General features: G+C 46.5%; 1 protein-coding gene across 1 annotated transcript in view; it reads right to left on the minus strand.

The window, feature by feature from the left end:
- Positions 1-1,710: 1,710 nt before the first annotated feature.
- Positions 1,711-19,394, minus strand: part of LOC144129997 (uncharacterized) — a 48,095-nt gene continuing 30,411 nt past the window's right edge. The window contains exons 7-10 of the mRNA XM_077664045.1: positions 9,403-9,654; positions 4,983-5,176; positions 3,251-3,361; positions 1,711-2,319 (exon numbers count right to left, since the gene is read on the minus strand). Coding sequence (XP_077520171.1) covers positions 2,131-2,319; positions 3,251-3,361; positions 4,983-5,176; positions 9,403-9,654 — 746 coding nt within the window. The 3' untranslated portion in view covers positions 1,711-2,130. The remainder of the gene's footprint in view (positions 2,320-3,250; positions 3,362-4,982; positions 5,177-9,402; positions 9,655-19,394) is intronic.

Genomic DNA, 19,394 nt, shown 5'->3' on the forward strand with positions numbered 1-19,394 from the left:
GCAACAACCAGTTAAGTTAATGTTGTGTCAAAAAGGCAAGAAGCAACAGCTTCAGAACAAAAGAGTATTTAATAGCCACTTACATTATTACAGTGTCAAAAAGGCACGAAGAAGCAACAGGTGTATCGACATATAACAATAATCTAACAAGAAACACAGTAATACAAACAAAACACTAACATGAATGAGATAACAAGAGAGAGACAGGTTATTTTGGTTCGACCAGAAGTATTGTTTTTAACCGTGCTAGACGTACTAGTGTGCCAGGCCGACTCAGTGCACAGCTGTGCGGTCTCAGTCTCGCAGCTTCCCCTTGTTGTATGCTTTCCCACGGTGCACCCCTGCCGCGGCTTCGCCTCAGGAGGGCCGCGCCACGTGACTCTCCCTGGTTAACTAACAAGGGAGGGTGCCGGCGTTGCAACGAGAGACGGCTTACTGAGCGATCGCTGGACAGAGCATTACTCTCTTGGGCTGGGGAACGTCGTCGGGAGCGGACGTGTGGCGCGCGGCGTTCAGCTCTCCGCAATCTGGGCGAGGCCTCGTGGGGAGGACCGTTCTCCCGTATCTCGTCCCGTCCGGCCCCGGAGTATCCCTTGCCCTAGCGTGGGGGAACATTCGCTCGTAACCTTGCTGGTGAGTCGGAAGACCTCGATTCTTTAGCGTGTTTTTTTTTTTTTGCAAGCTGGTGTTATTGTCGCTGTAGCAATAAATGCATGTTTCTGTCAGCTAGTGTTTCGTTCCTTTGTTCCCCCAGAGCAAGGCCCGCCGTGGTCGGCGTGCGCTCGATAGCGTACACGATCATGGGGTAGGGTCTGGGAGGCTTTGAACTGTGAGCCTTGGTTAAAGGGACAGAAGGTATTTATCTCCGCTGTTAAAACCGCACAGAGCAAGTAGCGAAAATTTATCCCTTGTAATTATTGTACATGATATAGAGGTCTTAGCCGGTTATTGAAATGGTACCTCAGAGCAGAGGAAACGAAGTCATTTGCAGTGCATAACGGCAGGGGGTAGTGATGAATTAGGCTGCGGTACAATACCAATGCACATACTCAGTACAAGAAGTAAAATCTTACGCGAATTCAGAATGACGACGAAAAATTTATTAAGTATTCACTAAAATTTTGCGATAGGAAAACGTAAACCAGCTGGCGCTTTACCTCACTGTATCAGCATATCAAAATTTGCGGGCTGTTCAAGAGCACATGAACTCAGAATTTTACCAGCACTTCTTGACTCACATGTTCTGGGTTACTGCTTAAGAGAACTTCTTGTTGGGCTATTTGGTAATTGATCACTGTGATTTAACGGGTCGTGTGTGTGTGCATGTGGCTTTTGGCGTTTTTAAATTACAATGACCTGGGTTACTAGTCCGCGGATTCTATGGTCAGCTCAGCAAAAATACTATGCCTCAAAAAGAAAAATCAGATCGTGGAACAGTCAGTTGTAATGCCGTTCAGATTCATTCATTGCGACAACCTCGGTATAAGTGCAGCACATATCCGATAGACTCGCATGGACCTAGCATGTTGAGTGGAATGGGGTTTTTGGTGTCCACTTTGGCTGGAAAGACGTCTGTAAGTGGTCACACTAATTCGGGTCCTGCGAGAAAGTACCCATGTGATGCAGTTCACAGGGAACAAGTGATGTAGCGATGTACAAACCGGCTACACTGAAGAAGAATCACACTATAAAGTTATAAAGTGTAAATGATCTCCTCGTGCAGTGCATGATGCCTCGAGATTGTAATCAAGGTGGTCTAAGTGTCTGCATACAGTTGCTCCACTTACGCAGCAAGCTTCACCAGCACGCGGCATGAAATCTGTACAGGCAATGAACAGAGAAATTGCCTCTACAAAGGCTTTCAGAGGGCAGCATTTTGGTAACGCTCAGCTCACACTTCAGGCCGATGATATCTAGGCCGGCAAAATTACATCATTTCATAAAGTGGGCATGCTGTCTGTCTGTAACAGATGATGCCCATGGGATCATCGCTATGCTCTACCTTTAAGCCTACACTCGTTACAAGTGCGCGGAGAACTCAAGCAAGACACACCGCGGAGTCTGTGCAGCACCCTCCAAAGACTAAGGCACAATTTATAGCATGTCAGAATGGCTGCCACACCGGACAGCCTACAGGCGGCACATTTCGTCCCCTAGCGATGACCGCAGGAACTCGTGGAACCATTTCTCTTCGATGTTCAGCTGCCTCTCCATCTCGTTGTAGTCGTAGCTCTCGTGCGTACCCCCGTACTCCTCCGGGATGAGGTCATTCGGTACCAGGCCCTGTAGCGTGCTCATGTCGTAGCCTAAAAGGTGAATCTGAAAGCCGCACGCGTAAATTGAGTGAGTGGTTGTCGTGCGCTTTAGACCTCTATCTAACATAGCCGATACAATCCCGTGCGCCCTTTATAAGTGTCCTTTCCTCAATTGTTGCTGGTATGAGCGTAAGGCTAAAATACATCGATGGCTGAAGGGTTGGTTGCGCCATCGAAATTACATTTGCCCACAGTGATTGATGGTTTCTGTGAGAAGCCGGAGAGTCGGAGGAAGGGGCACATCATCGTGAAGTCTTCTGGGGATTCAGAGACATTGCCAGTGAGCACCATCCGCATCATACGCCATAAGTCAAGCGGATATTAGACCTAGAGAGATCTATTACCTTACCGGCTGCAATGCCTCACTGCCTAGAGCAAACTTTCGTTACCTGCCGGGATTCTTGAGCATTACAGCAGTTTTCATCGCATCGATTTTTCGTCCCACCGGTCTCCTTTGAGAATTTACGTTATGATCTCGTAGACACCACTCCTACTCCCGAAAGTGCACGAACTGTACGCGTATAGCAGCATTTCCTTACATGTGAACACGACAGATAAAGCATTCACCATGCTTGGAGATGAAAGGATATAAAAAAAAACAGAGTCATTCCTCATCGCTAAAACGGGCCCAGACAAGCCCGCTTACAACAAACTTGACAGCCACGCGGATCTAGTTTGTTGTATCCGAGGTTCGCAGTAAACGGACTTTTCAGTTTAGAGCGAGAAATACGAAGGCGGAAGAAACTGGAATTTGTTTCTCAGAAAAGCCCTCGTTCGTAATTAGCGAATGTTATAACTGCGGCCGTTATAAATGGTCTCGATGGCATATCGATCTAGGCGGTACCCGGCGTTTATCGGGTAAATATGAAACAAAATAAATATCATAATTATCATAAACGACATAATTATTATGAAAAATATCTCGGAATTCTCACCCTTCTATATAGCTTAGGTTGCAAAAATGGCTTGGCGACAGCAAATAATAAATCAAATATTGCAGGGTGGTTTACAATATAGATTCCTTTGATCCGTAAGGGGCAGCAGTCCTAAAAGAAACAAGAGAAAGCGAGCGTAAACATATACTGCCGACCGTCGACACATGTTGCTACTTTGGGTTCGAGAAACAGGGCTTGAATATAAGCCTTACGGAAACTCAGCTTCATCGCAGCAGAAAAATTTGAGCATGTCGAAGCGTACAGTAGGGTGAAGTGACGCGTTGTTTCATCAGATGCCTGAATTTCTTTTCTAAGGAGGCAGTTTGTTCGATTTATCCTGCAGACGTAAAATGAGAGCTATGGGCTTGAAATTAATGATTGGTTACGTTGAGGTGGTGATGTTACACTTTTAATAACGGGCATTGATCATGCGGACCGAAAAAAATTGTTCTTACGGCAGTTAGTTAAATTCCAGATGTCATTACGAGTGCGTAACAACCATCCAAATCAAAACCTCAACTCTTGCACCGCGAACTTCAGCACGAATATATTTGCTTTGCATTCAAATACCGCAGTGGAGCAAGTTTGCATGATGTCATTCAACTTTGTTCTATCGTTTTGATTATTTGAGCGTCTTATTGAAACATGACTTGCATCCCCGTGTTTTGCCTTTCACTGCATTTAACTGAAACCTGATAAAAATGCAGCGCAAAATGAAGTCTCTTACAGCAGGCCTTTCTTCAGTGCGCAAATATCGAAGGGGTGTCGCGCATAGCATACGCAAAGCGTTTTTTAAATAGATGGCGTTAGATGTGAAATGGTTATCAGGTGCTGGATACTCAACTGACGTCTTCGTTTCTGTAGCAGAAATTCTGCTTGAAAATTTGCGTTCCCTAAAAGCAGATTGCTCCGAAGTCGCGGGACAGGAAATATGAAAGTTGGCGCGATTCCTAATTTTGGCACTTCGTATTACAACGTCACGAGGTTTCCAGAAATTCTGAAAAGCGGAATGCCGTTTCGACGCTCAAAATTTTTTTGCAGGTTTTTTTTTCGCAAGAAACTGCGATGCTCACTGAGGAACTGATTGAAAGGTTTACACAGAAACAGACGAATAAGGTGGCGTGGTACGCTACGCAGAGAGAGTGGTCTATTTTGGGCAAGTTTCATGCAGCAAGTAGTCTATATATATCACTGAAAGAAGTGAGCTTCATGCCTGTACGATGCTAAAAGCTCGGTGATGAATGCATCCACTATCTCTTCGTCAAGCTGTTTGCGTCGGTGGCTAAATTACATCACAACAGTGCGAAAGATTAGCACACTTAAGAACTGTTATCATGCAAACATGGAGCTAACCACACGCATCTGATCTTGAGTATCCTGGAGCAAAAGCTATTGAACAAGGTGGCTGCAGCGGTGGCCAATTGGTTGAGCATCCTCCTAGCATACGGGAGGTGCGGGGCTCGATCCCCAGTGGAGCCGGGTACCTACCGGTGATACAATCAGCACAAGCTTTCCCCTGGTCTGGTGCTCGGCGTAATTAGGGTGAAATGCTTGGGAAATGGGTTTCTGACCCACATTGAGAAGTCACAAATACCTTGTGCTATGGCGCTCTTAGGTCATAGGTGCCCTTGTGCCATAACAATCCATAATCAATTCATAATCAATCCATAATCAATCTATTGATCAAGGTGGAAACGTGCCGTCTTATGTCCACGCGAGACTCACTACTCACTTGTACAAGTCTGATAAACTTTCTGATGACCGATGGCGTCAGTTGAATCAGATGATGCGGTCCTAGTCCCATGAGGTCAAATAGGATCACTATGCCCCTTATTTGGGACTCTTCCTTGTGGAGCAGATGTAGCACATGCAGTATGCCAACTCTGAACACGTCGTTGATTGAGCAGATGTCAGTGTTCCATTTGCCTAGTAAGAAAATGCTCATATTAAGGAAGTTTGATCGGCCATCGTTTCCCTTAAAATGTTAATACCAGCTCTTGCCATGCAAACGATAAGCATAAATTCAAGATTAAGTGCGCCGTTTTTAAGAGCCTTAGCTCTTACTCATCACGTTTCGAGATTTCGCGGGGTCTCTTACTACACTGAGATCACAGTGCCATCCGTGGCTGCAACTAGAAAACAGCGCATCTCCCATTGAGATATTTAGGGCCATCTATAATAGCATCGTAGAAACAACCACGTGTCGCGTGCCAATGATGACGTCATGGTCCAATCTGGTGTATAGAGGTAGAACTATGTGAGTATGACGTCAGGGGACGAAATGGCGGCATAGTTTCGGTTTCTCGAATCTAAGATGGCGGCCATAAAATTGTTTGTGCCCTCTCATCTCTTTTCCTCTCCCCCTCACAAAAAATATACTAAAACGGGTAGGAAAACTGTCCCGTTACGAGACCGCTATACATGCATACATTCGCTGCTGCTGCTGCTGTTGCTGACAGGAAGAAGGGAAAGTGCACGGGCCCGCATACTGGCTCAAACCGAGCCACGCTCGCTGCCGCGTGATGAAAGTAGGAGAGTTAAAGGATAGGAGAGGAAATACAGAAAGGAAAGGCGCCGCGCGCTAATAGGCCCATAGGCACCGGGCCAATCCCGGAGGCAGTGCAATACAGGGCCGACCCGTGCCAGAGTGCGTCGAGCACTCCACCATATTCGAAAAATAAGTTTAATATCATGAGTCCAAGGACCAGCAGCAGGTATTACATCAAGTATGAGGCCATACTTTCGTTCCGCTATATATACTCCGACAAAAACGGGCACCCATCCGGGGGCAGTTCTATACCGAATTAGGTAGGCAAATGAAACCATATGGGTAGTGGTACAGAAATAAAACAACAATTACATAATAAGTAAACAGTGTATACATGCAATTACTAATTGAAGCTTTACCGCATCGCACCGCAAGCCGAATTATAGGCCCACTTTGACCCCCAAACGAAGCAAATTTCATTTGGGACGTATCTTGAGGGGGTGCAAGTCGACAATGGGTAGACGTGCATCGTAATTTCTCTGATAGACGGCGCTAGGCGGCGTCGTTGCGCTAGGCGGCGTGTGTGCTCGCGTAGCCGAGCATTGTGGCAATCCACCCCGTTTCAAAGGGTATTGCATTCCGTTTCTCGAGACGAGCAGAGCGTTCTTCTTTGCTTGCTTCATCTAGTAAACCAAATACCTAACGCTCATTGCTTCAACGTCTTCCAGACGGTGGCGGCCTTTTTGACCATGCATGCATAGCCTCACAAGGCGCCACCGCGGGCGGTTTGTGCGCCAGTGTGGCGAATAGCGTAAAAACACTTTCATTAAAACGTGCATGCCCCGCCGCGGTGGCTCAGTGGTTAGGGCGCTCGACTACTGATCCGGAGTTCCCGGGTTCGAACCCGACCGCGGCGGCTGCGTTTTTATGGAGGAAAAACGCTAAGGCGCCCGTGTTCTGTGCGATGTCAGTGCACGTTAAAGATCCCCAGGTGGTCGAAATTATTCCGGAGCCCTCCACTACGGCGCCCCTTTCTTCCTTTCTTCTTTCACTCCCTCCTTTATCCCTTCCCTTACGGCGCGGTTCAGGTGTCCAACGATATAAATGAGACAGATACTGCGCCATTTCCTTTTCCCCAAAACCAATTAAAAAAAACGTGCATGGATCTTCTACATGGACCTCCTATATCCACGTCATGTTTGTTCTATCGGAAATCAAGCTCTCACTGCAAAATGCGCGAATTGGGAATTCAATAGAAAGGGTCCATCAATGGAACTACTGCTGACCGGGGCTGAATTTTGCTGTCTAAGGACGAATTAAAATGAATAGTCTTCTCTATGAAGAAGGCGGTGATGTCGGCGAGAAAGAAACCAGAGACGAGTGCATTAGATATGGCGGAAAGATTGTATTGTGCACAGATTAATTTGCACGCAACAAATAGGTTGTGAGGTGCTTCCTGAATCACGTTGCAGTGCTAATCGCAAGACAACTTCGTGAAACACACAAATGCAGGTCACACGGCGCAATATGCAGGACGTGAACTCAAGGCAGAAGAAAGAACAAAAGATAGCCATAGAATAGCTGACCAACAACTGATCTTTTGTACTTACAGCACTTCTCGACTCCTTGAGCATCATTCCAGAAATGGCACTCTTTTATCTAGTTAGCAAACAGTGGGGTAAAAACCCAAGCTCTGCAAATCTTGCGCATCAAAAAGTCTTTCAGTACCTCCTTTGTACACTTGTCACAACGTTGCTTGAAACCATCCATGCCATTATACATAGAAAGATCCAGAAGCCTTGCAATCAATGCCCCAATATTACTTCTGCCAAACTTTAACGAGCTCGCATGCCTTTCATGCGATAGTGATGAAACGCACAACGCGAAAGACAAGGACAGATCACGGAGCTTGTTGTTTCTTGCTCCGTCTTTCTTTCTGGTATCTGTACCTTCAATATGAACCATACTGACCCGCACAACTGTTTCTGCCTCTAAAGAGATGACTGGTACCTCTGCTCGTTTGGTCCGCGTATGTCTCAACAGCAAGAAAACAGGAATACGCAAATTACTGACAGTACGCAGACGTCCGCGAACAAACGACGTGCTTTCCCTCGCACTTACGGTTTCGACAGCCTGTCTGCTTAAGGCGCTGAGTTTTTGAGTACAAATATGGTACGTACGATCAACAACAAAATGAAATGCAAAAATAAAACTGAAATGGCTACACAAAAACACAAGCATATTAGCTCCTGAAGAGGAAATATTGGTTGATTAACACTTCTAAAGGTCAGTCTTCGCACCTTCGAAGTAAAATTAACCTTACGCTAGTACTGAGTTTTCGCCAGCAAAGATCTCATTTTGCTGTTCCTGTTTCAGTTGTCTTTTTTTGTTTCATTCGTTGCTGATAGTGCATCTTTGCTCTAACAGCTACGCTCATGCTCATTTTCATCTAGCAAGTACGAGGCACCACTCACTTATGTAACTACTGTTCTCAGGGAGGTTTCCATTACAGTCATGTATGCAGTTTCTACAGGTTCCTGGCGAAATTTTTTTGAACCCTCTATAGTAAAGCATCCACCAAGTTGTCCGTGCCATTTGGAGAATACCCCGTTGTGGCTGTACAGACGCGGTGCTTGCATCCGGGACAGTGATCGACTTGGTAACTAAGCGATATGGCGGTGCATTCCTAAGCACAGAATAAGGAATTCCCCTCTTGACAAACCTTGAGCGATGGGTGGCAAACGGACACAGATGCTTTGCCGCGCAGATGGTCTATCACCAACATAAAGACAAGTGGTCAGGTCTGAAATCAGGAGCAGTGCCAGGCTGACTTTCTTTGGGAAGTTTCATGATGAGGGTGAGACGAGAAAGCTGGCTGCAAAAAAATGCTGTAAACTTCCTGTATATGTGAAAATACAATTAGCACTCTGCTCAGTAAGCAACAGGCCAATATGCACTTAACTCATCACATTAACTGGACTGGTATCCGGAAGTCTAGGCTAAAAATCTTTATAGAAGTAGCTGGTCACGCCTTCCTGCCGCCGTAAATGGACGAAAAATAACGATCAGGGTCCTCTCTGGAACCGGACACGGGTCTGAATAATTGTAACACAACATGGCGAATAGGAATGATGATCCACGATCTATGTTGTAACCGCTCAAGAACATCCTATGCCATCAGTTATACCACTGTCTTCATATAGAAAGCGCACTTACGAAGGTAGTCGCTTTGGCGGAGCGATGAGCCTTCAACCTCAGAATGCCGATCTACTCCGAGGGAGCGCGAGTGATACGACAGCAAAGAAATTCAGTCACGCGAGTAGGGCTATATCGTGGTTCTCGCGCATAAAAGAGAATTTCGGTTAAAAAAAAGAACTTTAGTTTTCAGCGCTGTAATTACTCATCATAAAAGCCACTCATGCTCACCGTTTGGCACAACTTTCATTCGCCGCGCGGCCATCTGTGTAGAACATGCGGCCACCTATGGCCTCCCTCCACACCTCCGTGCAAGTAAGCCTACCTAGAGAGCATTTATAAGTATCTCGCGTACAAAAGATGGCGACATTTCCATTAGCAGGAATTGCGTTCTTTCAACAACCCTTATCGAAGCCTAGGATAAACGGTGACAATTGCACGGTGACATATTTGATCATTTTCATCTTACCTATTCTCAACAATAATGCGCGTCTTCCTTGAGGGTCCCTCTCTTGAGAGACCGTCAAAATTTGGTGCTTGCGGCAGAGGGTGTCGAAAGGGACACCGTCCACACCCAGGTCTCCGAACATCTCCGGGTTGTCCCTCTGAGCTTCAAAAACGCCCTGCACTCTCCTGAAAGCTTTCAGGGTGTCGTATTTGCGAGCTCGCAGAAAAACGGTGAGGAAGGCTTCGTCCGTGCCACAGGGCAGTGTAGGTTCGCCTGTCCAAAAAAAGAGTGTCAGAAAGGCACGTGTTAATTTTTGCGCCAGTCTATAAGCTCTGCACTCTGGCTCTCACGACTAAAAGAACATACGAGGTCTGCCTGAAGGTTGTCCAGGAACACTACGATGCCGGCGAAACGTGTTCAACTTTCATCTTTTATCGGCTTTCGTCGGTCTTATTTTATTGTGCTTTGTCTAAGGGGCGCCCTTCCCCTCTCCGCCCACGCAAGGCACGCGTGTATCTTCGTTTCCAATTTCTTCTGCTCGATAATCAGACTGCGCCTACTCCTTAGAATTGAAGGTAGTGAAGTGTAGACGTCGCATTCAAATTGGTAAAATGGCGACTCTGAATGGCGTGTTCCGTTTTTGGTATGCACGTTCACAAATTAATGGTGTTGATCGAATTCGTGTCGTTTTCAGCGCCTATTTCACGAGTGAGCAACGATAATATACTTGCACAGCAGATTGCAGGACTGCCGCAGGTATCTTCGAATATAAGCCTGTTGACTCCCTGTTATAAGAGGCTTTTGACGGCTGTTGTAATGCCGAGAACGTGGAATGTGTAGAGTTGCAATGAACGAAAATTGCCCATTTTGAAGAAGTAGAAGCCGACCTCATCGTAAAGGACGTCCATTTATAAACTTGTTGTAGTGACTTTACGCATAGACCAGCGCCTCCTGTATTATCAATACCTGTCAGATGATCCGCTTTATAATGGAAGTAGAGTGTACGCCTCGTTCGCCGGTCATCCACGATGTGGCCATTCCGGCAGGCGCCCGCGTTACGTCATTCAAGTTGCGGCGCCGAAAAGCAACGTGCACGAAGTGGCGCAGTCCAGTGGGACCGTATGTGACCATCATGATCTGGTGTAGGCGAATAAACTTGCGAGCCGGATAGGGTTGGAGAGAGAGGCAGCAAAGGGCTTTATTCGTCATTATTTGGCCGATATTACTGACATGGATAATACACGAGGCGTTGCATAGAGTCTTGAAAAATGTTCCTTTGTTTCATTTTTCACCAGCGAGCTGAAAAAAAGTTCTGTGTTGATTACAACATCAGTCCTCCGAAGTTTGTAATAAGCGGGAGTTTCTAAACAGATAGCAGGAGCTCATACGATGGTTAATGACTGCGATTCCGCAAATATTCAGCAGTGCAGGCACTGGGAGAGCCTAGGTCTCCACGTCAGGAGCAAGTCCTGTACAGTCTGAACTAGGTTGTTATCAGGAAATCGTGCGTATAGCGCATTCGCAAGACCGACACAAATGGGAAGGACACTCGACAAGCGTTAACTTCGAAAGTTAGTGTCTCTCTTTCTTTTGTCTATCTTGCGAATGCCTATAATTCCTGCCGCTATGAGCCATCCAGCCAGTCTGCAAGTTCTGTTAAACGTCTATATGTGGTTATGCTGACGTCGTGTTGTCTTTTTATGGAGTATAATTTTCGCCGTCAAAATCGGACTTTCCACATCCTTTGGAAGTTACGACGAGAGCTGGATTAAGGGTTACAGCTGTCAAGAGAAGCACTGTGAAGCTATTGAAGTGCGATTTCCCTTTGTTTCCTTCATTTCTCAAAAGTAAAAAGAAAAGTTTCCGTTTTTTTTGGGGGGGAAAAGTACGCAAAACTTCATAGCTATGCGATTTTTGAATGCCAAATGAGAGTGTGATTTGAGAGCAAGTTCATAGTTTAGTCTACCGAACGGCCGTCCGAATTTATTCCTAGATACATGTCTTTATGTGGTCGGGTAGGCTTACCCGCAATGAGTACACGTAGTTTCTTCAGTCTTCCTTCTTACGTCGTCCGTTTCTCCCTAGTCTTGGCGCGCAATTTCTCGCGTGCAGTTGGACAAGCCATTGCCCGCAACTGGCACCTTGCCGTACACAGTGGTCATTGGAGCGGCACACCCTGTTGGAAGAAGAATTTATGGTGGTTTAACTACGCTGACATTTTAAAGAAGTAACTCTCGAGAAAACTGCGCTTAATTTAGCTCTCTTAATTTCGCACGGAGTCTTTGCGCGCCTACGCTACAATGTATGCCGCCGGGAAACATACGCGCTACTTACTTGGGCATGAATAACTTTGACGGAACCTGTCTAGCAGGGTCTGTAACATAGAGGAGGCTCTGAAAAGAGTCGAAAACGAGAGTTGAAAACGAAATTCCAACTTGTCGAGACCAGCTGGAAGCACTTTCGGGACAATCGACACCAATGGGACCGCGCAGAAGATGCAAGGTCTGCTGTCGGCTTCATGCTAATTGTCCATATAGTCGCCCTCAAGAAGAGAGCAAGCTGATCCCAAAACGTTAGGATTTCTTTTTCAGCCCTTGGTGTGAGCCAGAGGTTCCTCGATACTACGCACTGCTGCGAAGTTTTAGCTTCTTGCTGACCTCAGCCGTGACTGCTAAGGCCTCCAAGAACGAAATTCTCGAGAACCACTGCTTTCCGCTACTGCAAAAATTTCGTAATCCCAATAATGTGACCGCTCACTCTGAAAGATTGCGCCCTTTGGCCGAAGGAAACAACTGGCAGACGAGATATTGTTGGAACACGAAGCTCGTCTGGAAAGGGCACCCGTCCAGCAGTAGAGTCATCAAATAATGCATTATCTTATAACGAGATCGTCAAAAGGGAAGGTTGACAGATGATTCACATTCCAGAACACAAGGCCGCCATCGTCATGATAACCCTCTTATTGCAATCACAATGTTGCAAAAACAATAATGTCTTTTGTTAGTGCAATGTGTGCGCCTAGTGGGAAGGTAACGTGTTCAAGTTTTTTCAACCACAGGCGTAAAGAAATCGTTCCGATCACTGCTCCAGCTTCCCTACGGTACGTCTGCAAGACGAAGGCGTTTCCGTGCTGAACGATATTTTTAGACGCTTTATGTTTCCAAATTCGTACGATCCGCACTGCGCATTCCGCGGTGAAGTCGATGACCATATGGTATGGCCATGCCACAAAAACCCAGCTATACCAAGAATCAATAACCCAACAACTGAGGACTGCGGGGCCGTGCGGTCCAGCTCACATTCGGACGACCAGCTGTCGCTGGTGATCCGGGCAAGAGCGGCGGCAAAAGCCAATGAGCTCCTGGAGTGAGGGCACACAATTATTCTATGCAATAAATGTTTCTCTCTCTCTCTCTCTCTCTCACGCTTTCTGTCGACGACTAAGTGGAGCAGAAGAGCGTAGACAAAGAGGAAGCGATCTGGCCTCACTGTGATGAGGTTAAGCCTGAGGACATCATCATCATCTCTGTGCACCCACAACTACAAACAAACCCCACACTACCAACTGAGTACTTAATAGCTTTGGTGGACGTTGCCGGCTAGCCCAACACGGATTATACCTACTCCAATAGCGTCCACCGACGCGGCTTTTGCGAATTGGGAACCGTCGACTTCTTATGGAAAATTCGATGAGGACGTCAATGAATGGACCAGGAACTACGAGCCGGTGAGCCAGTATAATCGAAGGGATGCCACTGCTCAGCTAGCCAACGTTGTATTCCTTTTGGGAGCAACCGCGCTGATTTGGTTGAATAACTCTGCACACTCACTCACTACCTGTAGGACCGCAGTAGGGATGAAATCAAAAAGTGCTTTGGTGACAGATATACCAAAAATAAACGCGTGGAGCAAGCCTTGCTTCGTCGCGCACAAGTACAGTCTTTGTCAAAAGTAAACAGTCCAAGAGATCTGCATCTGAGCCCTGTAGCCTGGTTCTTCTTGCATACTCAGGGACCCTAATCTCACGAAGGCGGGAAGAGCTTAAGTTATAAACCCTCCCAAACTTATAACTGTCAAATGTGCATAAGAGCCCCGTTACACGGCTTGGAAGCAAGCCCATTGGGCTGTAGCACCTTTAACAAAGACTGTGCCCGGTGAGGCTTCCACCACACGCTTAGAAGAGATTGTAAGCTATGCAAGTAAGTTGAACCCATGAATGTCGGAAGAAGATAGAGTTGGACATCTGCTTAAACGGATCGCTGAGGATGTGTACAGCCTTCCTGATAAACAAAGAGACTTTGAACTCCACCGCCGACGTCATCAGGCACTGAGAGCGTTCGACGCCTTGGAGCTCCATCGCATCATTCTGGATTATGTGCGGCTGGACGACGTCACCTTCACTGTGAGCCAAAATCAACGCTGACTGTGTCTACATGTGTGCAGTAGAAATTCCGCGCGAGCAGAAAGGGCGACCGCGGCTGTATGTAGCTGAGGATGGAGTGTCAGCGGCTGCACAGGCTCGATGTGTATGCGGCGAACAGCAGTGACGAAGGGGGAAAGGCAAGATGAGTCGACTTCAGACTCCAATGCTAACTTACTCCCAGCACGTAACGTAAAGTAGTGTGCAGTAACTTTTTCTTTTGTAAAATACATCCGTCCGTGGCGCGCTGGTGCTGCGATTGATTGCAGCCGCCGTGGTGGCTCAGTCGCTATGGCGTTCCGCTGCTGACCCGAAAGAGGCGGGTTCGATCCCAGCCGCTCCGGTCACATTTCAATGGTGGTAGAATGCTGTGCGATGTCAGTGCACGCTAAATAACCTCAGCTGGTTGAAATAATTTGTAGCCCTCCACAAAAGCGTTCCTCATAACCCGAGATGTTTTGGGGCGTTAACCCTCCCAAATCAAACCAATTAATTAGCGGTGATTCAATTATTCGTATGTTTACCACGCTGACAGTTTAGCAGTTTCCAATGGCTTCAGTTCCAAGAGTGGAATTAGCCGGGCCCGTTGGTTCATGACACATAAATAACAGCGCGACAGACGGGACAAAAAGGAAGAGACACAAACACGAGCGCTGCCAATGGCTTCAGCCTTCCCAAAACAAACTCTTTGCAAGTTAATGAGCTCAGCGATGACCACATCTATTGCAGCGAGTTTTGAATGTCGAGCATCTCTGTCCCACGATCCTACAGGTGCAATGCACTTACCATAGGCACCTCTTGCATCAGTCCGGAGGACTCCTTACTTTTCAGTTCTTATTTAAATGGAACATTAATGATGCCTCTTTTCGTCCAGTCACTAAATGTTATTTCTCTTTGACGCATTACGAGCAACATCAACTCCAGCATGAAGTAGACGAAATGAGTAGAAGAAAATTACTGTAAACCGAAAAAAAAATGGCGCATCGGGGCGAAAGGAGATGAAGAAAAATAGCAGAGAAAGTTCCGTCAGAACTTTTTCTATCGCGAGCCCCAGTCCTCACTTGCAGAACGCGGAACGTAATTCGTGACTTCAGGCAGACTTCCTGGGTTTGCCGTGCCTCTTTCAAACACGTCTTGGTAACTCACAAACGCAAATCTTTTCTGCACCAGTCGTTCGTTGCCTCTTCGGCGAGGAAAATGAATATGTGGTACATACCGTCGATTTCTGTATCTGCCCTGTTGCTCGGCGTCGCTACTTGAAAATTTAGTCCTCGCCTCACGTGAAGAATATTCCGTTTTCTTAACAGTCGTAAAGACGTTCACTGCTTCTTCTGTGCCCTTGAATAGGCCCGCGCCGCTTATTTATGCGCTCTATAGTACGCCCCCTGCTTTTTCCCTCCCTTTATGCTGTGACGGCAAGCTGCTTTACGGACCGAACACTGCATCCTGTCTGCATACGGCCGCAGCGGCACAAATAAAAACACCTAGCCTCTCCCAGTGGCCTTGTAAGCGGTCTCTCCCCTCGGTTTCTCTGCATCAACAGTGTTGGGGGTCTCGCATCTAAATATCACCTTTCCCTTTCGACTAACGAACAACACTTTCGCAACGCACGTTCTGACCCCATCCGTACTTTCCACGGCTGATTCGTATTTGTTTTTGTTTTTACGAGGAGGATAACATATCTAGAATACCATACAGCGAGGGCTCTGAAATTACGGGAGTAATATAGCGAGTGCAGGAGAGCTCTTTAACAGCTCTCGCAGTATATGCAGACACCGACGATAACAGGTATTCCATTTTTTTTTTCTTTAGACTCTCAGCCGGCTGCGCTACTTATTTCTTTACTCCGCCTTTCCACGATTTCATTCCTTTCCCAAAACCACTCTTGCGACAAACTTAGCTCATGCTCAGGAGCGCATGCATGCATGTTATTTACCTGACTGTCGGGCTATGCAAAAGCGTCTTCATTGCGCTAGTCTTAGAAGCCCCATGAGGCAGAAATGCGAAGTCGATCAAATTCGCCCATTGGCTGCAGAGAAGCAACGTCACCAGACAGGAGCGTTCCCATTGGCTGGAGGGAAGCGACGTCACAAAACACGAGATGACATCACTTCCGGTAAAGGCATCAACAGCTGCTGATGCTTTCGCACTGTCAACGCGTACTGTATTTTGTTCGAATTTAGGTCGAAGCTTTTTTTTTTAAACACGAGATATAAAACTCTTAGGTCAGCATAGATTCCAGGATTTTCTGGGTGTATTTAGAAAATACGACGACAACGCAAAAAAAAAACGAAAAAGCAGCATGCGGGTGGCGCCCCCGAGAAGCGCCAAAAGAAGACGGAGCTGTAGCCGTTGCAGACGATGCCGATAAGAGCACATACGAGTACTGGCTGCCATTTTGACCTTGTTTTCTCTTCGTGTTGTTACAGTGAACTAGATGTATTGGGCAGTGGAAAAAGCGGTGGCCCCCGCGCCAGGCGTGTTGTGTAGAAACTCACCAGACGGCGCTCTCCGTCAATTCCGGAAGACTGGCTGAAGTGGGCAGGTGGCACGGCGCGGCAAACGAGTGCCGCAGCATGTTTTTTTTCTTTTTTTTTTCAGAGTGCGGCTCTTTTATGTTACAGTAATTTTAAACCTGCCAGTATGATTTTGGTGTAAAGAACACTATGATGTGAAGCACAGAAAAGAGACGCCGTGACACTCCCATTCTGCTCATCTTCTCATTTTCGCATGATTAATTTTGTTACTTATTACATTTTCTACCTTGCTCTGCCTGCCATATCTCATGCCCGACACGCTGGAAAGAACATCGTGCTGAATGCACGCACATTGCTGTGTTCTTCTGGCAAGAGGATATCAGAATGCAACTGGAATTCTTACTAATGCAAAAGCATTTCTAGGCTATATCGGCGACTTCGTGTCATCAAAAAGTGTCGCCAGCAGTTGTGACGTTCTCACAAGAGATACCATCAAACGAGTGATTGTAAACGAAAAATGATGATGTGAGGATGTTGTGAAAAAAAAGTTTTCAATATCGAATCATTAGTTAATAATTTAAAGCCAAAAATGTCCAAAAAGTGGGTAGGGCGGGAGCGAGGCGCCAAATTTGAAAACACTGGAAGCGTGCGGAGCCAAAGCATGGCGCCAAATATGAAAACCGGAAGTATAGCCGGAGCCAAGAGTGGCGCCAAACTTGAAAGCTCAAAAGAAGAGTTTGAGGTGAACGGGGTCTGATTAGAGGCAATCGATATCCAATCAAGAGGCAAAGGAGGGCAAAGAGAGGGAAAGAGAGACAAAGAGAGGCAAGAGAGGCATCGAAAGGGATACTGTGCACACCCAGGTCTTCGAACATATCCGGGTGGTTGATTTCGGCTTTGTAAACACCCTTCAATCACTTGAAAGCGCTCAGGGTATGGTACTTGCGAGCTCGTTGGAAAGCGGTTAGAAAGGCTTCGTCCCTGCCACAGCACAGCGAAGGGTCACCTGCCCGATCAAAGAGTGAGGGAAAGACAATTTTTTTTTTCTGCCAGTATACACGCGTTCACCTCCGGTTCTTAAAACTATTCGTACAACACACGACCTCTGTGCGAAAAGTGTCTAGGCACATTGGATAGCACCGAAACAGTTCTCGGCTTTCCTCATTCAAGGGATTGCTTTCTTTAGTCATCTCCTAGAGAGGAAAACCGTTCCTTCCATCCCCATACACAAGGTGTGCATAAGTTATCACTCCTGTTCTTGCGTGGTCGATCCGTAGTCCACGCCTTAGTCTTAGTAATAAATAGGATGCAATGGGGACGCCGCACTGAATTTGATAAAGCGTCTTAATCAGTGAATGTGAATGAAGCGCTCCGTGTAACGTTTTGTATATTCACTGTATAAAGATAATTAAAAGTAATTTTCACTCTCGCTGGCTATTGCACGAGGAAAACAAGTATGAAATCCTTGTACCACAAATTTTAGGGCGGCCACAGATATCTTGAAATTTAGGCGCACTGACATGGTCATGCGGCAAAACGTCAGCTGCATGTGTCTCGTTCGCACGTTTATTGGAGGCAGACTCAGGGTGCATGTGCATCTATAGAGGAGAGAGAGGAGAGACAAACCATGCTCTCGGAGCATACCCTGTTGCTCGGATCTTTGGTGGTGGGCTCTTGCGTTCCCGAAACCAAACTTCGTGCGCACCACATTTCACACCGAAACCGCGTACACCACAGCTTTCGTGTTTAGAAATACCGAGAACGTGGAGCAGGTGAAACACGCGATCAACCGAAACTGGTGGTTTTGAAGAGTGAGAATCTGATATCAGGGTAGGAGTTTGGTTTTTTAATTGTTTTTTTTTATGGGGGGGGGGAAGGAAATGGCGCAGTATCTGTCGCATATATCGTTGGACACCTGAACCGCGCCGTAAGGGAAGGGATAAAGGAGGGAGTGAAAGAAGAAAGGAAGAATGAGGTCCCGTAGTGGAGGGCTCCGGAATAATTTCGACCGCCTGGGGATCTTTAACGTGCACTGACATCGCACAGCACACGGGCGCCTTAGCGTTTTTCCTCCATAAAAACGCAGCCGCCGCGGTCGGGTTCGAACCCGGGAACTTCGGATCAGTAGTCTAGGAGCCTCTATTTCGAGATTTATGACAGAGGCGTCTACGCATAGGCGAGCGCCACATGAAGTGCCAACGCCTCTCAGAACACCCGCTATCTAATGGAAGCAGAGCCTATGCCTCGTTAATCGGTCATTTGCGATGTGGTGCGCTCCGGCGGATGTGTATTACATCACTCTGGTTGCGGCGCCGTCCGGCACCTTAAATGTTAACCTCCGTGACGCGGTGCAGTCTGAAGGACCCTAAACCGGGACGGACGAAAAGCTACAGAAAACGCATGAGAGAAAGGAAGATAAGAGCTTGATTCCCAATATTTTGCTGGTATAACAGCCATTGTTAATGCAGGAGGCGTCCCACTACGCATGCTGAACTTTTTTTTTCTGTTTCGCTAAACAGCCAAAAACAATTTATATTTTATTTATAATTATATTTAAATTGTTTATATTTATTATTATTGTTACGTTTATATTTGTATTATTTATATTATATTTATATTATTACAATTAATATTTATATTGATAAGAGTAGCAGTTGCTGGAAGTTTGGAATAATTGTAATTTTCTGAAGAATCCGATAGAAGGAGCAGAGATGATGGGTAGGATTTCCATACTGGAACTAATGGGCAGTTCAGGCACTGCGCGTCATCCAGGTCTCCACCTCAGGACAAGGGCCTCCATAGAGTTTGAGCTGCATTTCTATGCTGACCTTTCTGTTTTGTTCATCGCTTTGGCAAAGAAAAAGAGGATTTTTCAGTTCGCTGTGAAATTTACGAGGAACGCTATGAAAAGTGTGAAAGCTCACTGGGGGGATTAAAGGGATTGAAGTGATTGAAGTGCTATTGCTCTCTGCTGGTTTTTTTGAGTAAAATTAAACTCGGAAGCTGAAATACTTTCCGGACGACATGCGCAAAGCTTCATGACTGTACGATCTTGGTCAGTCCGTCGAGCAACCGCCCAAATTCTGACATAGGGAAAAGTGGGGAAATACGCTACA

This window comes from Amblyomma americanum, chromosome 4 (assembly GCF_052857255.1).
Source record: "Amblyomma americanum isolate KBUSLIRL-KWMA chromosome 4, ASM5285725v1, whole genome shotgun sequence".
Classification (NCBI taxonomy): Eukaryota; Metazoa; Arthropoda; class Arachnida; order Ixodida; family Ixodidae; genus Amblyomma; species Amblyomma americanum.